At 46.9% G+C, this 21,292-nt stretch overlaps 1 protein-coding gene across 1 annotated transcript in view; it reads right to left on the reverse strand.

Moving 5' to 3' along the window:
- Positions 1 to 8,689, reverse strand: part of SEMA7A (semaphorin 7A (John Milton Hagen blood group)) — a 41,462-nt gene extending 32,773 nt beyond the window's left edge. Inside the window, exon 1 of the mRNA XM_048519735.1 lies at positions 8,555 to 8,689. Coding sequence (XP_048375692.1) covers positions 8,555 to 8,666 — 112 coding nt within the window. The 5' untranslated portion in view covers positions 8,667 to 8,689. The remainder of the gene's footprint in view (positions 1 to 8,554) is intronic.
- Positions 8,690 to 21,292: the final 12,603 nt, after the last annotated feature.

The raw sequence follows: 21,292 nt of genomic DNA on the forward strand, positions 1-21,292 counted from the left end.
GTCCCTATTGGGCAGGGAGGTGGCTTTAGTAACCCCTTCTTGGCACTCAGAAAAAAATAAGTAACCACTTCCAGAGAAGTGGTGAGAACTGGTTGGATCCCACCTCTGGGACTAACGCTCTAATTCAGTATGAAGCACCTTTGCTTGCATTCCTATGACGGAGAGGACCAGGACCACATCATAACGCTGGTGGAATCTTGCTAAAGACATAAGAACATAAGAAAGAGCCTTGCTGGATCAGACCAGAGTCCATCTAGTCTTCTTCTTCAAAGAAGATGCAGAGATTCAAACCGAGGATCCCAGTCCAATTCCATCTATTACGCCATGCTGGTTCTATGTAAATTAATTTGGGGGTGGGGGGGTTACCATAAGCAGCGTGTAGATGCCAGGGGGAGAGGATAAATCAGCACATCAGAGCCCTGGGGGTGGTCCAGATCAGTCCTCTGAGTTCCAGCAAACTGTTCCAAGACGAACATCTTCCGGGAACGCGCTCTTCTGCGGAGGTGGCGGTGGAGATGGCCGGCATTAGAAAACCGGGTCCAGTTCCACGGAGCAACCTGTTCTCACCATCAGTCCCCACCCAAAGCTTTTCTTCCTACCCTTTTCGTACAACTAGCATCTTGCTCAGCCTAAGAGCCTGTACATGAGAACATAAGAAAGAGCCTGCTGGATCAGACCAGAGTACATCTAGTCCAGCACTCTGCTGCTACTCGCAGTGGCCCACCAGGTGCCTTGGGGAGCTCACCTGCAGGATGTGAAAGCAATGGCCTTCTGCTGCTGCTGCTGCTCCCGAGCACCTGGTCTGCTCAGGCATTTGCAATCTCAGATCAAGGAGGATCAAGACTGGTAGCCATAGAGCGACTTCTCCTCCATAAATCTGTCCAAGCCCCTTTTAACGCTATCCAGGTTAGCGGCCGACACCACCTCCTGTGGAAGCATATTCCAAACACCAATAACACGTTGCATGAAGAAGTGTTTCCTTTTATTAGTCCTAATTCTTCCCCCAAGCATTTTCAATGGATGCCCACCAGGTGCCTTTGGGAGCTCACCTGCAGGATGTGAAAGCAATGGCCTTCTGCTGCTGCTGCTCCCCCCGAGCACCTGGTCTGCTAAGGCCTTTGCAATCTCAGATCAAGGAGGATCAAGATTGGTAGCCATACATCGACTTCTCCTCCATAAATCTGTCCAAGCCCCTTTTAAAGCTATCCAGGTTAGTGGCCATAGTGACCATGGTGGCCATAAGACCTTTTAGGACAAGACCTTAGGAGGACAGAAATACACCCAGCTGTGTTTGGGGAAGTGACAATTCTCTATATTCGGCAAAAAAGAAGTCTGTCGGCCTAGAAGGAGAAGCAAAGGATATTTATGGGATAAGAATAACACGGGTGGGGAAGCGGGGGAGAGACACTAATGCTTCTTAGAGGAAGTTTGTAAAGCGAGGACAACTTTGGAGAAGCCCGTGCAACAACGAGAGAATCTCACACTGACCCACGGGGACTTTCTGCTCAAACCTTCCCCTGTTTCGTCTTCCTGGAATCTCAGTCCAGCCCTGGTCCCCTCCGACTTTCTCCTGTGATAACTTATTTGTGGCGTTTTTAGTGTGTCTTTCTCAGACAGAAGGCTCCAAGGTCAACATAGGCAGTGGGAGCGCACAGAACGAAAACACGTAATTCAAATACCAGCATCAAACCGAGCCCCGCATTTTCCGTCTCCTACACAGGTCACTGGCAAAACACAAGCTGAAATAATTCGGTGTTTTTTTGCCTGCCATTTTTAGCATGCTTTGGAGGGGCGGTTTTATTCGGTCCGGTTGCCAACCTCCTGACAGCCCCTGGAGATCTCCTGCAATCAGAATTGATCTCTGGACGATCGAGATGAGTTGCCCAGAGAAAACTGATCTTTCAGAGAGTGGACTTTAGAAGAAGAAGAAGAGTTTGGATTTATATCCCCACTTCTCTCCCGTAAGGAGACTCAAAGGGGGCTTACAATCTCCTTGCCCTTCCCGCCCTCACAACAAGCACCCTGTCAGGTAGGTGAGGCTGAGAGAGCTCCGAAGAACTGTGCCTAGCCCAAGGTCACCCAGCTGGCGTGTGTTGGGAGTGAACAAGCTAATCTGGTTCACCAGATCAGCCTCCACAGCTCAAGTGGCAGAGCTGGGAATCAAACCTGGTTCTCCAGATTAGAGTGGCGACCAAACAACTTTTTTTGCACCAAGTCTCGAAGTCAGTGTATGAACCTAGGGAGGGGGAAAGAAGAGGGGTGTGGGGGGTGATTTTCCGCCCCCCACGTGACTAAATGGCAGCAGCCCGAGGACATTTGATCCCATATGTTCCCCTGGGTGGTACGCCCCTGCACGCTTTACGTACACACATAAGGGAAAGGAATCTTCTCCCCCCGTCCCTGGGTTGTCAATTATCATTTACATATCACAATAGCTTGTTATAGGGCCTGGCCAAAGCTTTTTAAATGCCAAACTGGGATCTTTCCCAGCCCCAATTGCAAAGAAGCGGAACTACAGATTACCAGCAAAGTCTGAAAACAGAAGACCGACAAGGAAATAAGTTCCTTAGTAAACCTCCAGAGCTTATCTTTTGGCTGAGCCGCTTTGACCCTTTTGGGGAAACACTGCTAAAGGTTATCTTTTCTCAAGCAGGAATAAAAACCAAGTTGGGGGGGGGAGGGGGGAGGAGGGAGAGACAATTTTCAGTAGGAAACAAAGTTATGAAGGGAAAGGGTTTTTTATTTTTTTTAAAAAAACCCTCTCTCCTCCCATCCTGGGCTTTTATGACCAATAGCATCCTCAGAAACTGTAGTACGTTTTATTTTTTAGCGTCCTAATAAAGAATGGCAAGTCAGGTGTGTGTTTGCTCCACGGAAGCCCCAGGGAAGAGGCAGCGTTTATGAAACAGTGCATTTGTAAAGAGAGATCTATCTCAGGCAAGACACTGCTGTCATCCCTCCCCCCATTTCTCCATTTACTATCAGCTTAGAACATCTCTCGCTTCGTCCTCTGTCTTTTCACAACAGCCCTGTGAGGTAGGTCTGGCTCCAGGTATGGGACAGACTCAAGGTCACCCAGCGAGCATCCAAAGCAGTGGCGTCGTGGTTAAGAGCAGGTGCATTCTAATCTGGAGGAACCGGGTTTGATTCCCCGCTCTGCCGCCTGAGCTGTGGAGGCTTATCTGGGGAACCAGATTAGCTTGTGCACTCCCACACATGCCAGCTGGGTGACCTTGGGCTAGACACAGTTCTGCTGAGCTCTCTCAGGCCCACCCACCTCACAGGGTGTTTGTTGTAAGGGGGGGAAGAGAAAGGAGTTCGAGTCTCCTCGCAGGAAAGAAAGGGGGGATATAAATCCAACTCTTCTTCTTCAAAGAAGATGCAGAGATTCAAACCGAGGATCCCAGTACAATTCCATCTATTACGCCATGCTGGTTCTATGCAAATTAATTTGGGGGTGGGGGGGTTACCATAAGCAGCGTGTAGATGCCAGGGGGAGAGGATAAATCAGCACATCAGAGCCCTGGGGGTGGTCCAGATCAGTCCTCTGAGTTCCAGCAAACTGTTCCAAGACGATCTTCTGGGAACACGCTCTTCTGCGGAGGTGGCGGTGGAGATGGCCGGCGTTAGAAAACCGGGTCCAGTTCCAAGGAGCAACCTGTTCTTACCATCATTCCCCACCCAAAGCTTTTCTTCCTACCCTTTTCGTACAACTAGCATCTTGTTCAGCCTAAGAGCCTGTACATGAGAACATAAGAAAGAGCCTGCTGGATCACACCAGAGTCCATCTAGTCCAGCACTCTGCTACTCGCAGTGGCCCACCAGGTGCCTTTGGGAGCTCACGTGCAGGAGGTGAAACAATGGCCTTCTGCTGCTGCTGCTGCTCCCGAGCACCTGGTCTGCTCAGGCATTTGCAATCTCAGATCAAAGAGGATCAAGATTGGGAGCCATAGATCGACTTCTCCTCCATAAATCTGTCCAAGCCCCTTTTAAAGCTATCCAGGTTAGTGGCCATCACCACCTCCTGTGGCAGCATCTTCCAAACACCAATCACACGTTGCGTGAAGAAATGTTTCCTTTTATTAGTCCTAATTCTTCCCCCCAGCATTTTCAATGGATGCCCCCTGGTTCTAGTATTGTGAGAAAGAGAGAAAAAATGTCTCTCTGTCAACATTTTCTACCCCATGCATACTGTCTTGCATTGGGCTACATCAGGAGCCAGTGTGGCGTAGTGGTTAAGAGCAGGTGGATTCTAATCTGGAGAACCAGGTTTGATTCCCCATTCCCCCACTGGAGTGAGTGGCGGAGGCTTATCTGGTGAACCAGATTGTGTTTCCACACTCCTGCACTCCTGCTGGGTGACCTTGGGCTAGTCACAGTTCTCTGAGCCCCACCTACCTCACAAGGTGTCTGTTGTGGGGAGAGGAAGGGAAAGGAGCCTGTAAGCCACCTTGAGTCTCCCCAAGGAGAGAAAAGTGGGGTATAAATACAAACTCTTCTTCTTCTGCAGAGGAATGGGAAGAGAACCAAATGCAGAAGTCTTTGAGCAATGCAAGCTCTGGTCTGGATGATTCAGGGTAGCCTGACCTTATCTGATCTTGGAAGCTAAACAGGGTCAGCCCCGGTTGCCACTTGGATGGGAGACCGCCAAGGAAGTCTAGAGTTGCTACGCAGAGGCAGACAATCACCAATCACCTCTGTTCATCTCTTGACCTGAATGGCCCAAGATAATCCTATCTTACCCAATCTCAGAATCTAAGCCGAGCGGGCCCTCGTTCGTACTCGGGCGACCACCAAGGCCGTGCAAAGTCAGACAGTAGTATACAACCTCTGAACATCTCCCGTCCTGAAAAGCTTACACAGTCTCCTTAAGTTGGCACTTATCCGCCCAGTCATTGCAAGCAAAACCGACTTTCGTGTCAAAGGAGGAGGAGGAAGAAGAAGAAGAAGAAGAAGAAGAAGAAGAAGAAGAAGAAGAAGAAGAAGAAGAAGAAGAAGAAGAAGAAGAAGAAGAAGAAGAAGAAGAAGAAGAAGAAGAAGAAGAAGAAGAAGAAGAAGAAGAAGAAGAGTTTGGATTTATATCCCCCCTTTCTCTCCTGCAGGAGACTCAAAGGGGCTGACAATCTCCTTGCCCCTCCCCCCCACAACAAACACCCTGTGAGGTAGGTGGGGCTGAGAGAGCTCCAAGAAGCTGTGACTAGCCCAAGGTCACCCAGCTGGCGTGTGTGGGAGTGTACAGGCTAATCTGAATTCCCCACATAAGCCTCCACAGCTCAGGCGGCAGAGCTGGGAATCAAACCCGGTTCCTCCAGATTAGATACACGAGCTCTTAACCTCCTACGTCACTGCCGCTCCTACACCACTGCTGAGGGGGAAACTCACTAGAGAACTTCCACGTTTCAAGAGCCAGTGTGAGGGTAGTGATTAAGATTAGGTGGACTCTAGTTTGGAGAACCAGGTTTGATTTCCTGCTCCTACACATGAAGCCTGATGGGGTGACCTTGGGCTGGTCACAGTTCTTCAGAACCCCCTCAGCCCCACCAACCACTGCTGCTCCAAATGTAGCCATTTCAAAGCATGGGAAATTGGTTTGAGACATACGTTTCTTTCCAACCGTCTTCCTCTCTCCTCCCTGATGCTTTATGTTCGTCTCTGCTGCCACAATATAAACATGGTAGGCAGTGGTGGGATTCAGCCGGTTCGCACCACTTCGGCAGAACCGGCTGTTAAAATGGTGCTTGTAAACAACCAGTTGTTAAATTATTTGAAGCCCACCACTGATGGTAGGACTCCTAAAATAGTTCGAGTAATTTAAACAGCTGGAAAGTCCTTGCTTTATAACCACAAATGGGATTCTGGCTAATTTTCCCCTCTCCATCTAAACAGAATAAACTACTTCCCCACCAAACAATACAACGCATTCAATCTTTGCATAGCAAGTTCCACCCAAACACTTACCGATTGGTTCCCCACCCTGGGACATGGACAATATATACCCCACTAAACGTTCCCTTCTCACTACTAGACTGTGTGAAACAGACTTCCCTCTGTGATACACCCCTGAAGATGCCAGCCACAGATGCAGGCAAAACGTTAGGAACAAAATCCACCAGACCACGGCCACACAGCCCGGAAAACCCACCCCAACCAATGGCAGTTCCAGTTTAGTTGCTCAAAAAATCCCAGAGAAGTTTTAGGAGAAAGTTGAAATACTTTTCAACACACATATGAGCTGGTTTATGCCAAATCAGACAATTGGCCTGTCAAAGTCAGTATTGCTTACTCTTACTGACTGGGGTCTCGGGGTCTGTCTGCAACTTGGTCCCGGCTGGAGATGACGGAAATCGATCCTAGACCCTTGCCACGGCCCCTTCCCCTAGTACTGATTATCAGCAATTACAAAATATCAACAACTTCAGCAGCAATTCAGAAAAAAAAATAAAGTTTCTCCTTCAGTCGTGTCCGACCCTGGGGTACCACTGCGAGCAGTGATTTTATAGGCAAGCCACTTTTGTGGGGTAGTTTGCCACTGCTTTCTTTAGCCCCTAGCTATGAGCTAGGTCAGGGGTCAGCAACCTGCGGCTCTCCAGATGTTCACGGACTACAAATCCCAATTGGCCATGCTGGCAGAGGCTGATGGGAATTGCAGGCCATGAACATCTGGAGAGCCGCAGGTTGCAGACCCCTGAGCTAGGCACTCATTTACTGACCAAGAAATGGTTGGATGGCTGAGTTGACCATGAGCCAGCTGCCAGGATATCTGACCCACAGGGGGCTCGAACTCCTGACCCTGCGAGTAGCAGTGCAAGCACTTAACCACTACGCCACGCAGCTCCTTTTCAAGATATTTTTATCCGATAGGATCTCCCCAAAGTTATTACGATCAAACTTAACCTGTGGGATTATCTGTCTTCCTGGCAGGGTATTACCTGCATAGATTCTCACCTGCGTGAGGTTTATTTATCCAGCCTGTCCAGATATTATACAAGGAATGCTCTGTTTCATCTGCAACCTTATTAGAAGGATGTGTGGGAATTGTTCGCTTTTAGCAAAGGATCACAGGTCAGACCAGAAGGGACACCAAGAAACTTGTTGAGAGAAATTATCCCGACGGCAACTTCTTCTGCCTGCAGAGAGGCAAGACGGACAAGTGATAATTTTTAATGGCATTCAATGGATGCCTTGAATTGCACCCATTTTACAGTCAGTCAGACTCAAGAGCCGAATACATTATTTCCTACATTCAAGAGGTTCATAGTTATCCCATTTTTTAAAAGCCCATCCCATTTCTCTGAATATAATCTTCATGTTGTCATTTGCTTCATTGGTTCAGTTTTCTCTACAATGGGAACTCAAAGCCGAATACATTTTAGCCTCACAACAACCCTATAAGGTAGGTTGCTGGGACCGTATGCCTGGCACAAGGTCGCACGGCCAGCTTTCCTGGCAGAACGGAGATTCGAACTTGGGCCTCTCTCTCACTCTAACCACTAGGCCACTCCAGTTCCGAGACAGCGGCTTCCATCCTAAGAGACGCGCCATTTTCCAGTGAGAAGGGCCCCTTCCGCACACGCAAAATAATGCGTTTTCAAACCACTTTCACAACGGTTTGCAAGTGGATTTTGCTATTCCACACAGCTTCAAAGAGCACTGAAAGCAGTTTGAAAGTGCATTATTCTGCGTGTGCGGAACGAGCCAAGGATGCTTCTCGAAACAAACCCTTACTCAAAGAAGAAAAGACACCCCAGAAAACCGTTCCAAAAGCCGAATGGAGCCTCTCGACTGGGTTTCTTTCCCCTTGCGGAAGCCTGCCGGAAAACAGCATCCGCGGGCAACGTATTGCGCCCCGCAATCCTGTGCAGAATTTATTTATCTATATGCTTATGTCGATTTATACGCCGCCCTCCCCGAAAGGGCTCGATAACAGAACACAACATAACAAACCTCGATGGAATAAACCATTCAAAGCAGCTATTAATTTGGGTGCTGTGTGGTTTCCGGGCTGTATGGCCGTGTTCTAGCAGCATTCTCTCCAGACGTTTCGCCTGCATCTGCATCACCGCCCGGAGCCCTTCGGGGATCGGGCGGTATAAAAGCCGAATTAATAATAATAATAATAATAATAATCTGTGGCTGGCATCTTCAGAGGATCTGAAGATCCTCTGGAGATCTGAAGAGGATCCTCTGATCCTCTGGAGAGGATCTGAAGCCTTCGACAATACAGCTATTAATTATTAAAATGAAACCCAAGACAAATAAAAGACCATCAACATTCAAAATTGACCTCAGACTTAAAAACCAGAATTCGGATTATTAGGGACGGCAACAGATGGAATTGAAGGGGGTCGGGGGGGGGGGGGGGAACAGATTAGGATCAACGCCAGTGCAAACCCTATTGAAATCAATGAGCTGGACAGCGGCTTAACGCCTTATAGGTCCGCGCTGGGGGGCACGCGCGTGGCTGGAGCCTTGCAGGTCCCTAGCAGCGATGCTGGGACCAGGAGGCGGTCCCGGTGGCGAGTGAGCCGAGCCCCCGCTTGCCCTGCGCGCTCACCTGCCGGCGCCGTGCGGATCCGGGGGTCGGTCCTGTGAGGGGTGGCGAGCAGAAGCGGCAGCTGGCTGGCCCATAGGGCGAGGAGGGCGGCGGCGAGGCGCTCCCACCCCATCGGCTGCCTCCCTGCTGCCGGCCGGGGCGATCCTTGGCGTCGCTGGGGCGGACGCGCAGCATCTTAAAACGGAGAGGCGGAGAGGAGGGCGGGCCAGCCAACCAGAGCGCATGACTCAGACACACACCCCCCCCCCCGAGAGAAATCCCGCTGCCCCTCCCGCTGCGCACCTGCCACCTTTGCGCACAGGTAGCAAAAACGAGCCCCCCAAGTCTGGTCGGATTAGCTTGAGCCTGGGGGGGGGGGGTTAGCCTGCAGGCGGGACTGAGGTGGGGGGGGGGGTCCCTTGGAATGACAGCTCCTCTCCACTGTCCCCCCCTGGAGAAAGGGATGCTTTGGAGGAGGGGGGGGGACTCTATTGGCATCATTGCGCCCACCACTATTTCAGCATTTTATAAGCAGGAAGCGACGTGGCATCAAGTTGCAGTCATGCTGGAAATGGTAAAGAGGGCCGGGAGAAAAGCCCGCAGGTGCCAAATTCCAGGGGGCGCCTGGAGATCTCCAGGAATAATAATAATAATAATAATAATAATAATAATAATAATAATAATAATAATAATTCAATTTAATACACCGCCCTACCCCTGAAGGGCTCAGGGCGGTCCACGAAACAATCGAACACAATACAACATATGATTTCAATTAAAACAATAAATAAATTAAAACATTACGACATTAGCAACAACAATCTTCTATAATTAAAATAAGTAGATGATGTCCGGCCGATATTCAATCAATCATGAGCCCTTTGGGGGGGTAGGGCGGTTTACCAAATCGAATAAATAAATAAATAAATAAATAAATAAAATTTAGGCAACAGGGATCAGTTCTGAACGGTTGCGGGGTTTCCGGGCTGCGTGGCCGCGTCCCAGTAGCGTTTTCGCCTGACGTTTCGCCTGCATCTGTGGCTGGCCTCTTCAAACACCTGGTGGGGTAGGTGGGGCTGAGAGAGTTTTGGATGAACTGTGGCTGACCCAAGATCAGCCAACAGGCTTCACGTGGAGGAGCGGGGAAACAAACCCCGTTCACCAGATAAGAGTCTGCCGCTCATGGGGAGGAGCGGAGAATCAAACCCGGTTCTCCAGATTAGACTGAGCTGCTTTTAACCACGACACCTTGCTGGATTTTGCACCATTACCTGTAAGGTGTTGTGTGTGTGTGTGTGTGTGTGTGTGTGTGTGTGTGTGTGTGTGTGTGTGTGTGTGTGTGTGTGTTCGTTCCGACCTTGAAAAGGTTTCCGCTGGAGGTTTTGGCTCAACGCCTGGGAGGGGGAATTTCGCTGTTTTGGTTATCTTTCGCTTGCTTGCTTGTCTGTGTGAAACCCTGTGTGAAATCCTGCCTTGTTTATACTCTTTGGGCGGAAGCCTGTCCATTACCCTGTAAAAACTGTTGATCGAGATCTGGGTTTCAGTTCTCGCATTGCTTGTTTCCGACTAAGAATGCCAGCTCAATAAAGAACTCATAACGGTTGCTTTGGCCTGGACTTTTCTAGTTCGTTGCATTACCACTTCACACCAGAAGAGTTTTCTCCTGGTTTTATTTTTTTTTAAACAAAAATTACTCTGCTTGTTTTATAAAGGCCAAGCTTTCATACTCTGGATCGATGAAACAAAAACCTGATTTAAAATAGACAAATAAAAATGCCTAGACAGGGAGAACAGGTCCTCTAACTGGGCCAGCGATCTCCGAGAATCTCATTCTGATTACGGCCTTCCTTGACTGGGATTCTGTACTATTTTTAGGCATTAATTAAGCTAATGGAGTTTATCTTCCACCTGACATCTTCTGCTGGGAAAAGCGGCTAGTTTCTTAGGTGTTACGTAGGTGTCAGAGGTGTAGGAGGTTGGACAGAGGAATGGAACTGGTAATTAAGAAACCCATATTTTGCGGCTAGATTTTGCAATCCCACCCTGTCTCTGTCAGGACGGAATCCAGAACGCCTGTCAGGGAAGAGAGGGCCGGCGTGGTGTCGTGGTTAAGAGCAGGTGGATTCTAATCTGGAGAACAGGGTTTGACTCCCCACTCCTCCACCTGAGTGGCGGAGGCTTATCGGGTGAACCAGATGTATTTCCGCATTCCTACATTCCTGCGGGGTGACCTTTTGCTAGTCACAATTCTCTCGGAACTTTCTCAGCTTCACCTACCTCACAAGGCAGAGGTGTACCTAGGGAAAATGTAGCCCGTTGCAAAATCTGACTTTTCGACACACACACACACACACACACACCCGTATGGACGGCCGCCCTCCCCCACCATGACCAAACAATGTTTTTTGCACCAGGATCCGGGGGGGGGGGAGAAGGGGTGTGGGGGTGATTTTCTGCCCCCCCCCCCCGTGACTAAATGGCCACAACCCAGGGACATTAGACCCCATATGCCCCCCCCCGGGCGGTACGCCCCTGTCACAAGGTGTCTGTTGTGGGGAGAGGTTAGGGAAAGGAGCTTGTCAGCCACCTTGTGTCTCCTTACAGGAGAGAAAAGGGGGATATAAATCCAAACTCTACTCCTCCTCTCCCAGTAAAACGTTAATCTGACATATTCCCGCTCTTTGATACTGATAGTAGGATGGTGATTTATAGGAATTTCAACATCAAACGGAGAAGTCTTCTGACAAGAGAACGGCTGAGCTATTAAAATTCTTTGGAAACTTCAGTGGGCAGAGGAATGAAGGGTTGGCAAGAGAAAAAAAATAAATTAATGGACCGTGAAGGTTAACAGGTCCAGCACTCCCTAGCGTCAGGAAGTTCTGACTGTGGGCAGTGGTGGAGAGATTGGGGAGGAGATTACGGACGCCAATACACCTTGCTTCATTCTTATTTGTGTTTTTGTACCGTAAGGTAAAGGATATCCTTGTTGAACGGATTCCTGTGTTAAGAAGGAATGGGAAAATGAAACGACTTTGGGGAAACCTACCAGTAAACTTGATGACTAAGGGAAGGGGGAAACTCACTAGAGAACTTCCACATTGCAAGAGCCGGTGTGGGGATAGTGGTTAAGAGCAGGTGGACTCTAGTTTGGAGAACCAGGTTTGATTTCCTGCTCCTACACATGAAGCCTGATGGGGTGACCTTGGGCTGGTCACAGTTCTTCAGAACCCCCTCAGCCCCACTTACCTCACAGGGTGCCAATTAAAGGAATGTATTTATTTACTTTTTTATTTTATCAAATTTATATCCCGCCCCATCCCTGTGGGGCTCAAAATTTGAAAGCCCCTTTGAGTCTCCTTACAGGAGAGGAGGGAGTATAAACCCAAATTCTTCTCCTCCTCTTCTTCCTCCACTTTAAATTTCCTGATCTCGAGTGGAGAATTAACCATGCGTCTCAATTGCACCAGGCTCCAACTGAGTATCTAAGAATCCAGCATTCTCAGTTACTCTCCATAAGTCATGGGCTCAGCAGTCTTTGCGTCCACAGCTTTCACTCACAGTCACACTGCATTCAAGGATCTGGAGTTGTGAGGTCGGGCAAATAATTGTTCTTGCCAATTTTAACAGTAAGCCTAATAAACAAAAATGTGATACTGGGATACCAAACCTACTACTCCTTTCCTGGTTTTCATTCAGCAAATGCGCAACGCTTATGCCGGAGTCTTCATGTGTGTTTTCGCACTTGTAAAGCAAAGATTTTTGTCCCAGCCGTATGCATTCTCCCATAGCTAGGAAGCAAACTGCCTGCACTATTCCTCCTTGGAGTTTAGGTACATGGTTAATCTCTTCCTTCATTTTTTTCCCTCACAACACCCCTGTCATGTAGGAAGAACTGTGAGAGAATTAAGCAAGAAGATCTGGTTTCCTTACACCTCCAGTACCTAACAGCTCTACAGAAGCTACTTAGAACTTTAATTGGCTTTTCCTGTTATGTTTTATGATGCTAAAACGTTTTACAGGTGTAATGTTCTTAAATATGATATTCCTTAACTCCAGACAGTTTCTTCCAGATCAGTTATTTATCCTGCTTTATTATATGCAAGGAAGAATTCGATTTCTTGTATCTTTCATAGAGAATTAGAAGAAGAAGAAGAAGAAGAAGAAGGAGGAGGAGGAGGAGGAGGAGGAGGAGGAGGAGGAGGAGTTTGGATTTATATCCCCCCTTTCTCTCCTGCAGGAGACTCAAAGGGGCTGACAATCTCCTTGCCTTTCCCCCCCTCACAACAAACACCCTGTGAGGTGGGTGGGGCTGAGAGAGCTCCGAAAAGCTGTGACTAGCCCAAGGTCACCCAGCTGGCGTGTGTGGGAGTGCACAGGCTAATCTGAATCCCCCAGAGAAGCCTCCACAGCTCAGGCGGCAGAGCTGGGAATCAAACCCGGTTCCTCCAGATTAGATACACGAGCTCTTAACCTCCTACTTAAGATTTACAAGGGGGTTAACACCATATCCTCTCTGCTGCAATTCTTCCCCCCTCTTCTGAAAATTCCCTGATGAGAATTCCCAAAATAATTTTCTGTTTGCCTGAAGATGTGAGTTCCGACACACAAAACCTTTCAACTAACCACTGGACTTTTGTTCGGAGAAAATGGCCAATTCCCAAAGTAACTGGGCAAAGCTTTACAGCAAATACTCAAAGTGAAAAATAAAACGGGGAACTTCTTCAGCGGCAAAAGACTGTGAGATTCTTATGTTTTATGTTGTGGGGGGATAGAGCAGAACCGCTTCACAAGGGGGGGCTCCAACAAGTAGGATTAGAAAGGGGTTACAAACTCCTTTCCCGTCCTCTTCCCACAACAGACACCTTGAGTTCCAAAGAACGGTGACTAGCCCAAGGTTAGGACACCCGGAAGATTTTGTGTGTAGGAGTGGGGAAACAAACCCAGTTTACAAGATATGAGTCCACCGCCTCCTGTGCAGGAGTTGGGAATCAAACACGGTCCTCCAGATTAGAATCCACTGCTCTCAACCACAACACCACGCTGGCTCTCAACCCTGCCCCTTGCTGTATTTGTGGAAACGGTGATCTCAGTGCATTTCTGTCCAGTATGGTTGATTCTGGCAGTGAATGGCACGTCCCTCAGGAAAATAGCTCCATAAACATCATTTTTCTGAGCAAAAATCCAGTCACGGTGTGGGAGGCCAGATGGAAAAGGTCAGGAACAGGCAGTGACTCCTAGGATCCACACCCAAGGTTCCTACGAAGGGTTCAAGTTAACTCCCAAGAACATTTGGCTGACCGAACCCTTCACCCACACAGGTGCTAGGAAGGATGGACCGAACCCTTTGCCCTCGCAGGTGCCAGGAAGGATGGATGTGGGAAATAAAATATTTCCTACTGGAGTCAGACAGCTGTCACAAGGGGCAGAGCTGATTTAGATATTCTGAGCAAAATGCCCCATAGGTCGATTCCGCACTTGCGTTATCGACCTAAGTTCGAGCTGCGTTCGACCTAAGTGCTCCGCACAACCACTGGGATCGACGTGGTTTTGTACCAGCTTCGCCCCGTGTAACGGTCAAAGTTCCGACTCCAGTTGGGAATGACTACTTTTTCAGGGAACCACGCTCGAACTCAGCTCGATCCCAGTAAAGTGCGGAATCTCTGGTGCCAGGAGTCCCCCATTCAGCCAATCACAGCTGAGTGTTTCGGGCATGCGTACAGCTGGCCAATCCTAAAAAAACGCTTCTACCTTCGGCCCCTCTCCATTCCTGTGGCAGTTTTTTTTAATAACGTGTGTGGGGATAGACAGAACATGGCCGTAGAACAGTAGCCAATCGGAACGGAGCGGCGAAGAGGCACAGGATGATTCCGCCCTCCGAGCTGGGATCAAACTGGTTGCAGTGGGGAACAACAATGGCTTCGACCTAGGTCAGTACCCTTCTCAGGGAACTGGGTTGAACCTATTTTACTCGTGTGCGGAATCGCCCATAGTTAGAGCAGGTGTATAGGCCAAGAGCAGGTGTACTCTAATCTGGAGGAACCGGGTTTGATTCCCCACTCCTCCACGTGAGCTGTGGAGGCTTATCTGGGGAATTCAGATTAGCCTGTGCACTCCAACACACGCTAGCTGGGTGACCTTGGGCTAGTCACCGTTCTTTGAAGCTCTCTCAGCCCCACCTACCTCACAGGGTGTTTGTTGTGTGGGGGGAAGGGAAAGGAGTTTGTCAGCCCCTTTGAGTCTCCTTGCAAGAGAGAAAGGGGGGATATAAATCCAACTCTTCTTTTTAGATTTTTCAAATGGCCCAGTCTGAATACAAAGCATTAAACTCCACCGTTAAACCAGGGTCTTTCCTGACACCCATCATTCTGAAATGGCATGGGTGTGCCAGGGAAAAGGGAAATATGGATCGTAAACAGGATTCCCAGCCTGCGTTCATAGTTAAGATGATGACCCAACCATTTTCAGGCTTCAAACCTTGGTTCGATAGACCCTAGCTAACCATAGTTAGCAGGGCAGCCTGCATTCACCCTAATGGCTTTCGATAAACTGTGCTTTTGCGTGCCTGAACCGAGCCAGTGATTATACTCCAGTCATGGTGGAATCAGTGGTCCCAAGGAGACGTCCACTGGTAGAAACGCTCTTCCTCAAACTCAATGCTCCTTAGAGCTCTCTTCAGTGGGTTCCAAGAGGGGAGTTCTCATCTTTACAAAAAAGTTTCTGTTTCAGCAAGGAACAGTGCAGTTACAGCGGAACCTCGATTTTCATTGCCTTCAGTTTTCTTCGGTTTTCATTGATTTTTTCAGTGAAAAATTTGTCTCGGTTTTCATCGATTTGCCTCGGTTTTCATCGATTTGCAGTGAGGTGCAGGGGTTTGTGGAGAAAAATCACCCGGGCAAAGCTGTTGCAGGCTGTGTCTGCAACTTGTTTAATGACAACGTCTTGCCCCATTTCAGACCAATCTTAAAGAGGCGTCAGAAACAGACCTCTTTGGACCTCTTTCTGGTGCGACATTGGTCCACTGGCTCTGAAGCTGGTCCTAGTGTTATTGTTTGTTACTGTTTTCAGCATTAAACACTATGTTTATTCACCCAAAAATGTGTTTTTGGTATGTTTTTTGGAGTGCCTAGAACGGGTTAATTGGATTTACATTGATTCCTATGGAAAAGTTTGCCTCGGTTTTAATCGGTTTTGGTTTTAATCGATTCAATCAATCAATCAATATTTTATTTCGGTCAAAGACCAGAAAATATCAAATATAGAATATAAAACCCACATAGTACATTTCCAGACCAGATACAAAATAAAATTGAGGTAACCTGTTTCCAAAGACTTCATCGATTCTTTTCAGATGGATTACCAACAAAAACCGAGGTTCCGCTGTATATGATTTTAGACTGTGACTTTCTTGCAGGGACTATTTAAATAAATACTTCACATGTGGACTTAATAGCTTGCTTTGGGTGGCGGCGTCTGGCGTTCCGCCCCAAAGTTTCGTCTATTGCCAACAACCCGTAACGTTACTTTTTCCATTAATTACACAAGTTGGGCTGGTTGTTATTCGTGAGTTTCTTCTTAAAAAGACGGCACTTGCCTCTTTCCAGACTTCACAAATTCACAGAAATATCTGGCGTAGCTGGTTTGCCAGATGTTTCAGACTTCGGCGGTAGAAACATTGCTTGCGGAAGTTCTCACCCTTCCAATAAAACACCACAGGGTTAAACCTTTCAATGGCGTTTTTCTTCTTTACCAATTATTTTCTATTCTCCCATTCTGCCCTCAAGGTCAATACCGAGGACGTACTGGAAACTGTTCTCTCAACAGCTTCTTGCATACAGGAAGTGGGGTCTAAAATCTGGAATACCTTCTATTGCCTTTTTCTCCATCACTGTATATTCTACCCATGTCACTTCTAGTGAAAACAACGTATGTCACAGGCCCGGAAGTTTATGCTACAGCTTGTTTGTTTGTGGAGAAGAAGGCTGGAGAAGTCTGTCTCCAGGTTTATTACGAACGGGGAACCAGCCAAAGCAGGCCTACTCAGGAGTAAGTCCCATTTTATTCCAGTATGAATATTTCATTCAATCGGGCTTACTCCCAGGAGGGTGTTCATTGAACTGCAGCCCTGTGAGAGCCAGCGTCGTGTAGTGGTTGAGAGAAGGTGGGTTCTAATCTGGAGAACTGGGTTTGATTCCCCACTCCTCCACCTGAGTGGCAGAGGCTTATCCAGTGAACCAGGTGTGTTTCCGCACTCCTGCATTCCTGCTGGGTGACCTTGGGCTAGTCACAGTTTTTTGGAATTGTCTCAGCCCCACCTGCCTCACAAGGTGTCTGCTGTGGGGAGAGGAAGGGAAAGGAGCTTGTAAGCCACCTTGACTCTCCTTACGGGAAAGAAAGGTGGGGTATAAATCCAAACTACTCCTCCTCCTCCTTCTATTCTGCCTAATTCTGGAATAAACACAGAAGTCCAAAAAGCATGGATGCTATTTTAGACATTGCTGGCAGTAACTTCCAGAATGGAAAGTTAGAAGTTAGATTGCGCAAAATTCTTTTTCCAGTCTACAGATGGAGGTTGCAAGCCATCGGTTTCCGGTAATAAACACACACACAAACACACACAAACACAAGTCTGTTAGCACTGGCCTTTCAAACCTGATCTACAAGTTTATAAACATTCCTTTTCTCTTTCCCAGTAGTTTACTGTTTTAAAAAAAGGCTAAAACCTGCTTAAAAGGTTATACTCTCTGACATGAAAATTCTTCCTAATGCCAGACATGGGAAGGAGACTCACAAGCTAAATACATTCTGAACGTACTCAGAGATGGCTTTTCTAGGCAGGAGTTCAAGAACAACTAACAGTACTACCCTCAACGGACTTTAGCATAACCAGTTACCAAATTTAACACTCCCACCTCAACATGCCAGACTGGTGTTTGGTTTCTTCGCTAGAAGAACCGCAAATTGCTCAGCTAAGTTGTTTCTCATTTTCCTAAAACATTTTAAAGTGCTTTTTATGGGTTTATGAATCAGGTCATGCCGTACGCGACTGTAAGAACGTTTGCGAGTTCCCCCGGATTTCAAACACTGCATGACCGAATTACTGCTCTGTTTGATTTCCTGTTTCTAGGGTACCCCACCAACAGCAGAGTCGGAAGCGGAGTTACAGCCTTCCTTGTGCCAGCCCTTCTGACCTCAGTGGATCTGGTAGTGTTACTGTGCGGCCATCAAGTCACTTCTTAAGTAGGGTGACCCTGTGAATTAGCTGCTTCCAAAATATTCTTCTCATCAGATCCTGGAAGCTAAGAAGGTTGTTTTTTTTCTTTTCAATAAGCCTTTATTGGCATACAGAACATACAATATAAATACAGTTAAAATTACTAGATAAAACTTCACACTGGATCATAAGTTCAGTTCTCGCGAAATCTCAGCTACACGAACTTCGTGCCACTGCAAGACAACAGTCAAGGTCATTACAGTTTAAGAGATATACTTTACTTTATCAAGCTTCTGTACCGGTTTCTTCATAGAGTCAATGATTTGTAACAATAAGCTGGATCTTGGGATTCTGCAGTAGCAGTGGGCAGGAGGAGAATGCGCTACAATGGAACTAGCCCCTGGTTCTGACGGCAGGGGCAAAGCTCTTAGCTTGCTTAGACCCCTTTGAGTCTTCCCTCTATGGAGCTGGATGGCATAAATGTTAAATCTAGCCAGCATGGTAGGTAATTCTCCTATATATAGGGTTGGTAAGCCGCTGCACATAGTAGGCTGGCTTCTGCAATAAAATGGAATCAAGCACGCTCATTGGCGCAGCAGGATTTGTTGGGGCCAAGCTCTGCAGCTGCTGATAATCCCTCGTTAGTAGCCTTCTTTGATGAGGGCAAATGTCCTTCAGTAAGGGTTAGCATGTTCAGAGAGTCACTATCATAGCCCAATTCCCCAATCTTAGTTGTAACTGTTGTGCACCATTTAGAGTGATGGAGTTCTCTCAAGGTGAGTTGCGTCAGTGAGTTGTCGGAGCTTTGATAGTGAATATGCAGCCAAAATTTTATGATGTTTAACCAGATAGTGGCCTCTATAGAGTATTGGCCAGATTCTAGACATAGAACTGCATATGGGACGCAGTTTGGCACGCCAAATAATTTATGCAGAAATTTAGAATGGAATGATCTAATGGCACTGTTGCTGGGGGTTAACCAAATGGGCGCTAAAGCTAAGAAGGGTCAGCCTTGGTTAGTATTTCGATCGGAGATCACCAAGGAAGTCCAGGGTTCTTACAGAGCCAAGAAATGGCAAACCACCTCTGAATGTGTCTCTTGCCTTAAACACCCTACAGGGGGCACCATGTTGGCCACAACTTGATGAGTCCTTTGCAAACCCAAGACATCCTATCGTTAACAGCCTCGCTCTAGATCTAGCAAACCGCAGGACGTCATTTTCTTCATCCATCCATTAATGCTAGTCTTTTCCTGGCGCCTTCAACTTTTCTTAGCATTATTGCTTTTTCCAGAGAGTCTTGTCTTCTCATGAGACCAAAGTACAATAGCATCATTTTAGTCATTTTAGCTTCTAGGTCAAAATTACGCTCGATTTGTTCTAGAATCATAGAGTTGGAAGAGACCCCAAGGGCCATCAAGTCCAACCCCCTGCAATGCAGGAACACACAATCAAAGCACTCCTGACAGATGGCCATCCATCCTCTGTTTCAAAACCTCCAAAGAAGGAGACTCCACCACACTCTGAGGTAGTGCCTCTGTTGAACAGCCCTTAGGAAGTTTTTCCTGATGTTTAGGTGGAATCTCTTTTCCTTCACCTTGAACCCATGACTCCCGGTCCTAGTCTCTGGAGCTGCAGAAAACAAGCTTGCTCCCTCATTAACATGATGACATCCCTTCAAATATCTAAACATGGCTACCATGTCACCTCTTAACCGTCTCTTCACCAAACTAAACATCCCCAGCTCCCTAAGTCTCCTCGTAGGGCATGGATTCCAGAATCCTGATTTATCTTTTGGGTGGTCCACAGTACCCATCAAACTCTCCTCCAACATCATATTCCAAATGAATCAACTTTCTTTAGAGAGCCATAGCTCTGTTTAGGATTGCATAATGAGCCAGTGACTGGTAATCCTTTCCATAGGGTGGGAAGCATCTAACCTCGCTGTTTATTACTGATGTTTTCATAAGCACGCCTGTTTTGGTTAGCAGATTACAGAAAATGACAGAAAATTGGTAAATGCACAGTTGGGTGTTAATATGGCACCCTCAACCAAAATGCATCCGTTTATATGACGCAATGCCCTGCGTGTTCCTGCGCATGGTGAACTAACTCCTTTTAATTACAAATAAGTATCAGGGCTTATTAATCCAGGGCTGGATTAATATGATATTATTACACTTAAATGATTTATTGAATAGCATGACTTGCTAGATAGTAAAGAAGTTTAATAGATAAGTAATTGATATATAGGATGGGGGGGAAAAGCTATTCATAAAATGTAATATAGAGATAAGTTCAGTATTAAACTGTTGTTATTTTCCAGCAAAGATGTACATGGCAGAGTAACAGGAAAAAAATAAATGGAATAGACCTGGAACTGAAATATTATATATACGGAGCCAACTATTGAGGTAGAAGAGTCTACCATAGAAATAGACAGTTTCCAATAGATACCTTAAGGAGTTCTTAAGGTCGGAAATAACGGAAGTAACATTAATGTTGTATTTTATGAACTAGATCTCAAATTGATACATATGTCAACGAAATGTATATTATCGGACAGAAGATATCAGTGTTAAATATCTTTGTTATGTTGTTAATTTTATTATTGTTACGTTGTTATTCTTTTTTTTTTTTAACAAACTTAATAAAATTTCTATTTAAAAAAAAAACACAAATAAGTATCAGGGCTAACTTTTTTTTCTTTTCCTTTTAACAAGCGCTCACGACATCGCGATGAGAAATGTCCGTGAAGTAATATTTGGACGCCATCCCTGCAAAGGTTCCAAAGTAAATACAATTTCTGTGTGACAGCCCCCACCCCCTTTTGAATGTTGCTTTCTATCTTTCAAAAAAAAAACCCTGCATGTGTATAAATTACGCATGTTGACGACTCAGAAGCCGGAAGGGTCTTTCTCGGAAGAAATACGCAAATGCTTTTAACAGGTACTTATCAAAGGAGGTCCTCTTCGCTGTCTCGAATTCTGCTCGGGCTGAAATTCAACACTGTTGCAAGTGCACTCTCTGGTGGTTGAAAAAATCTTTTGCAGCGGGCATCAACATTTCCCATAGCTGTTATCTACCCTGTTTCCCCTAATATAAGACATCCCCCCCAAAAATAAGACGTAGTAGAGGTTTTTGCCAGAAGCCAAATAGAAGGTATCCTCCAAAGTAAGACGAGCTGCTTTGTTTGGGAGCATGCCCACTTAACATAGAACACAGGAAAAATAAGACAACCCCTGAAAACAAGACATAGCACATCTTTGGGAGCAAAAATTAATATAAGACACTGTCTTATATTCGGGGAAACACGGTATGACCATTTTCCCTTGCCTTTCCTCCACCAAGTGCAGGGCAACATTACCCCATATGTCCCAGCTCGACCAATGCGTTCGGCAGAAGCCAACCTACTGGAGATCCCTGGGTCTCTAATGATGCGGTTGGAGCCTCCACTCTCGGCCAGGGCCTTTACAGCTCTGGCCCCTGCCTGGGTGGAACACTCTCCCTCCAGTTGTCCCAACACCCCAAGTGGACCTTGGAGAGGGG

The sequence above is a fragment of the Sphaerodactylus townsendi genome, linkage group LG17 (genome assembly GCF_021028975.2).
Source record: "Sphaerodactylus townsendi isolate TG3544 linkage group LG17, MPM_Stown_v2.3, whole genome shotgun sequence".
Classification (NCBI taxonomy): domain Eukaryota; kingdom Metazoa; phylum Chordata; class Lepidosauria; order Squamata; family Sphaerodactylidae; genus Sphaerodactylus; species Sphaerodactylus townsendi.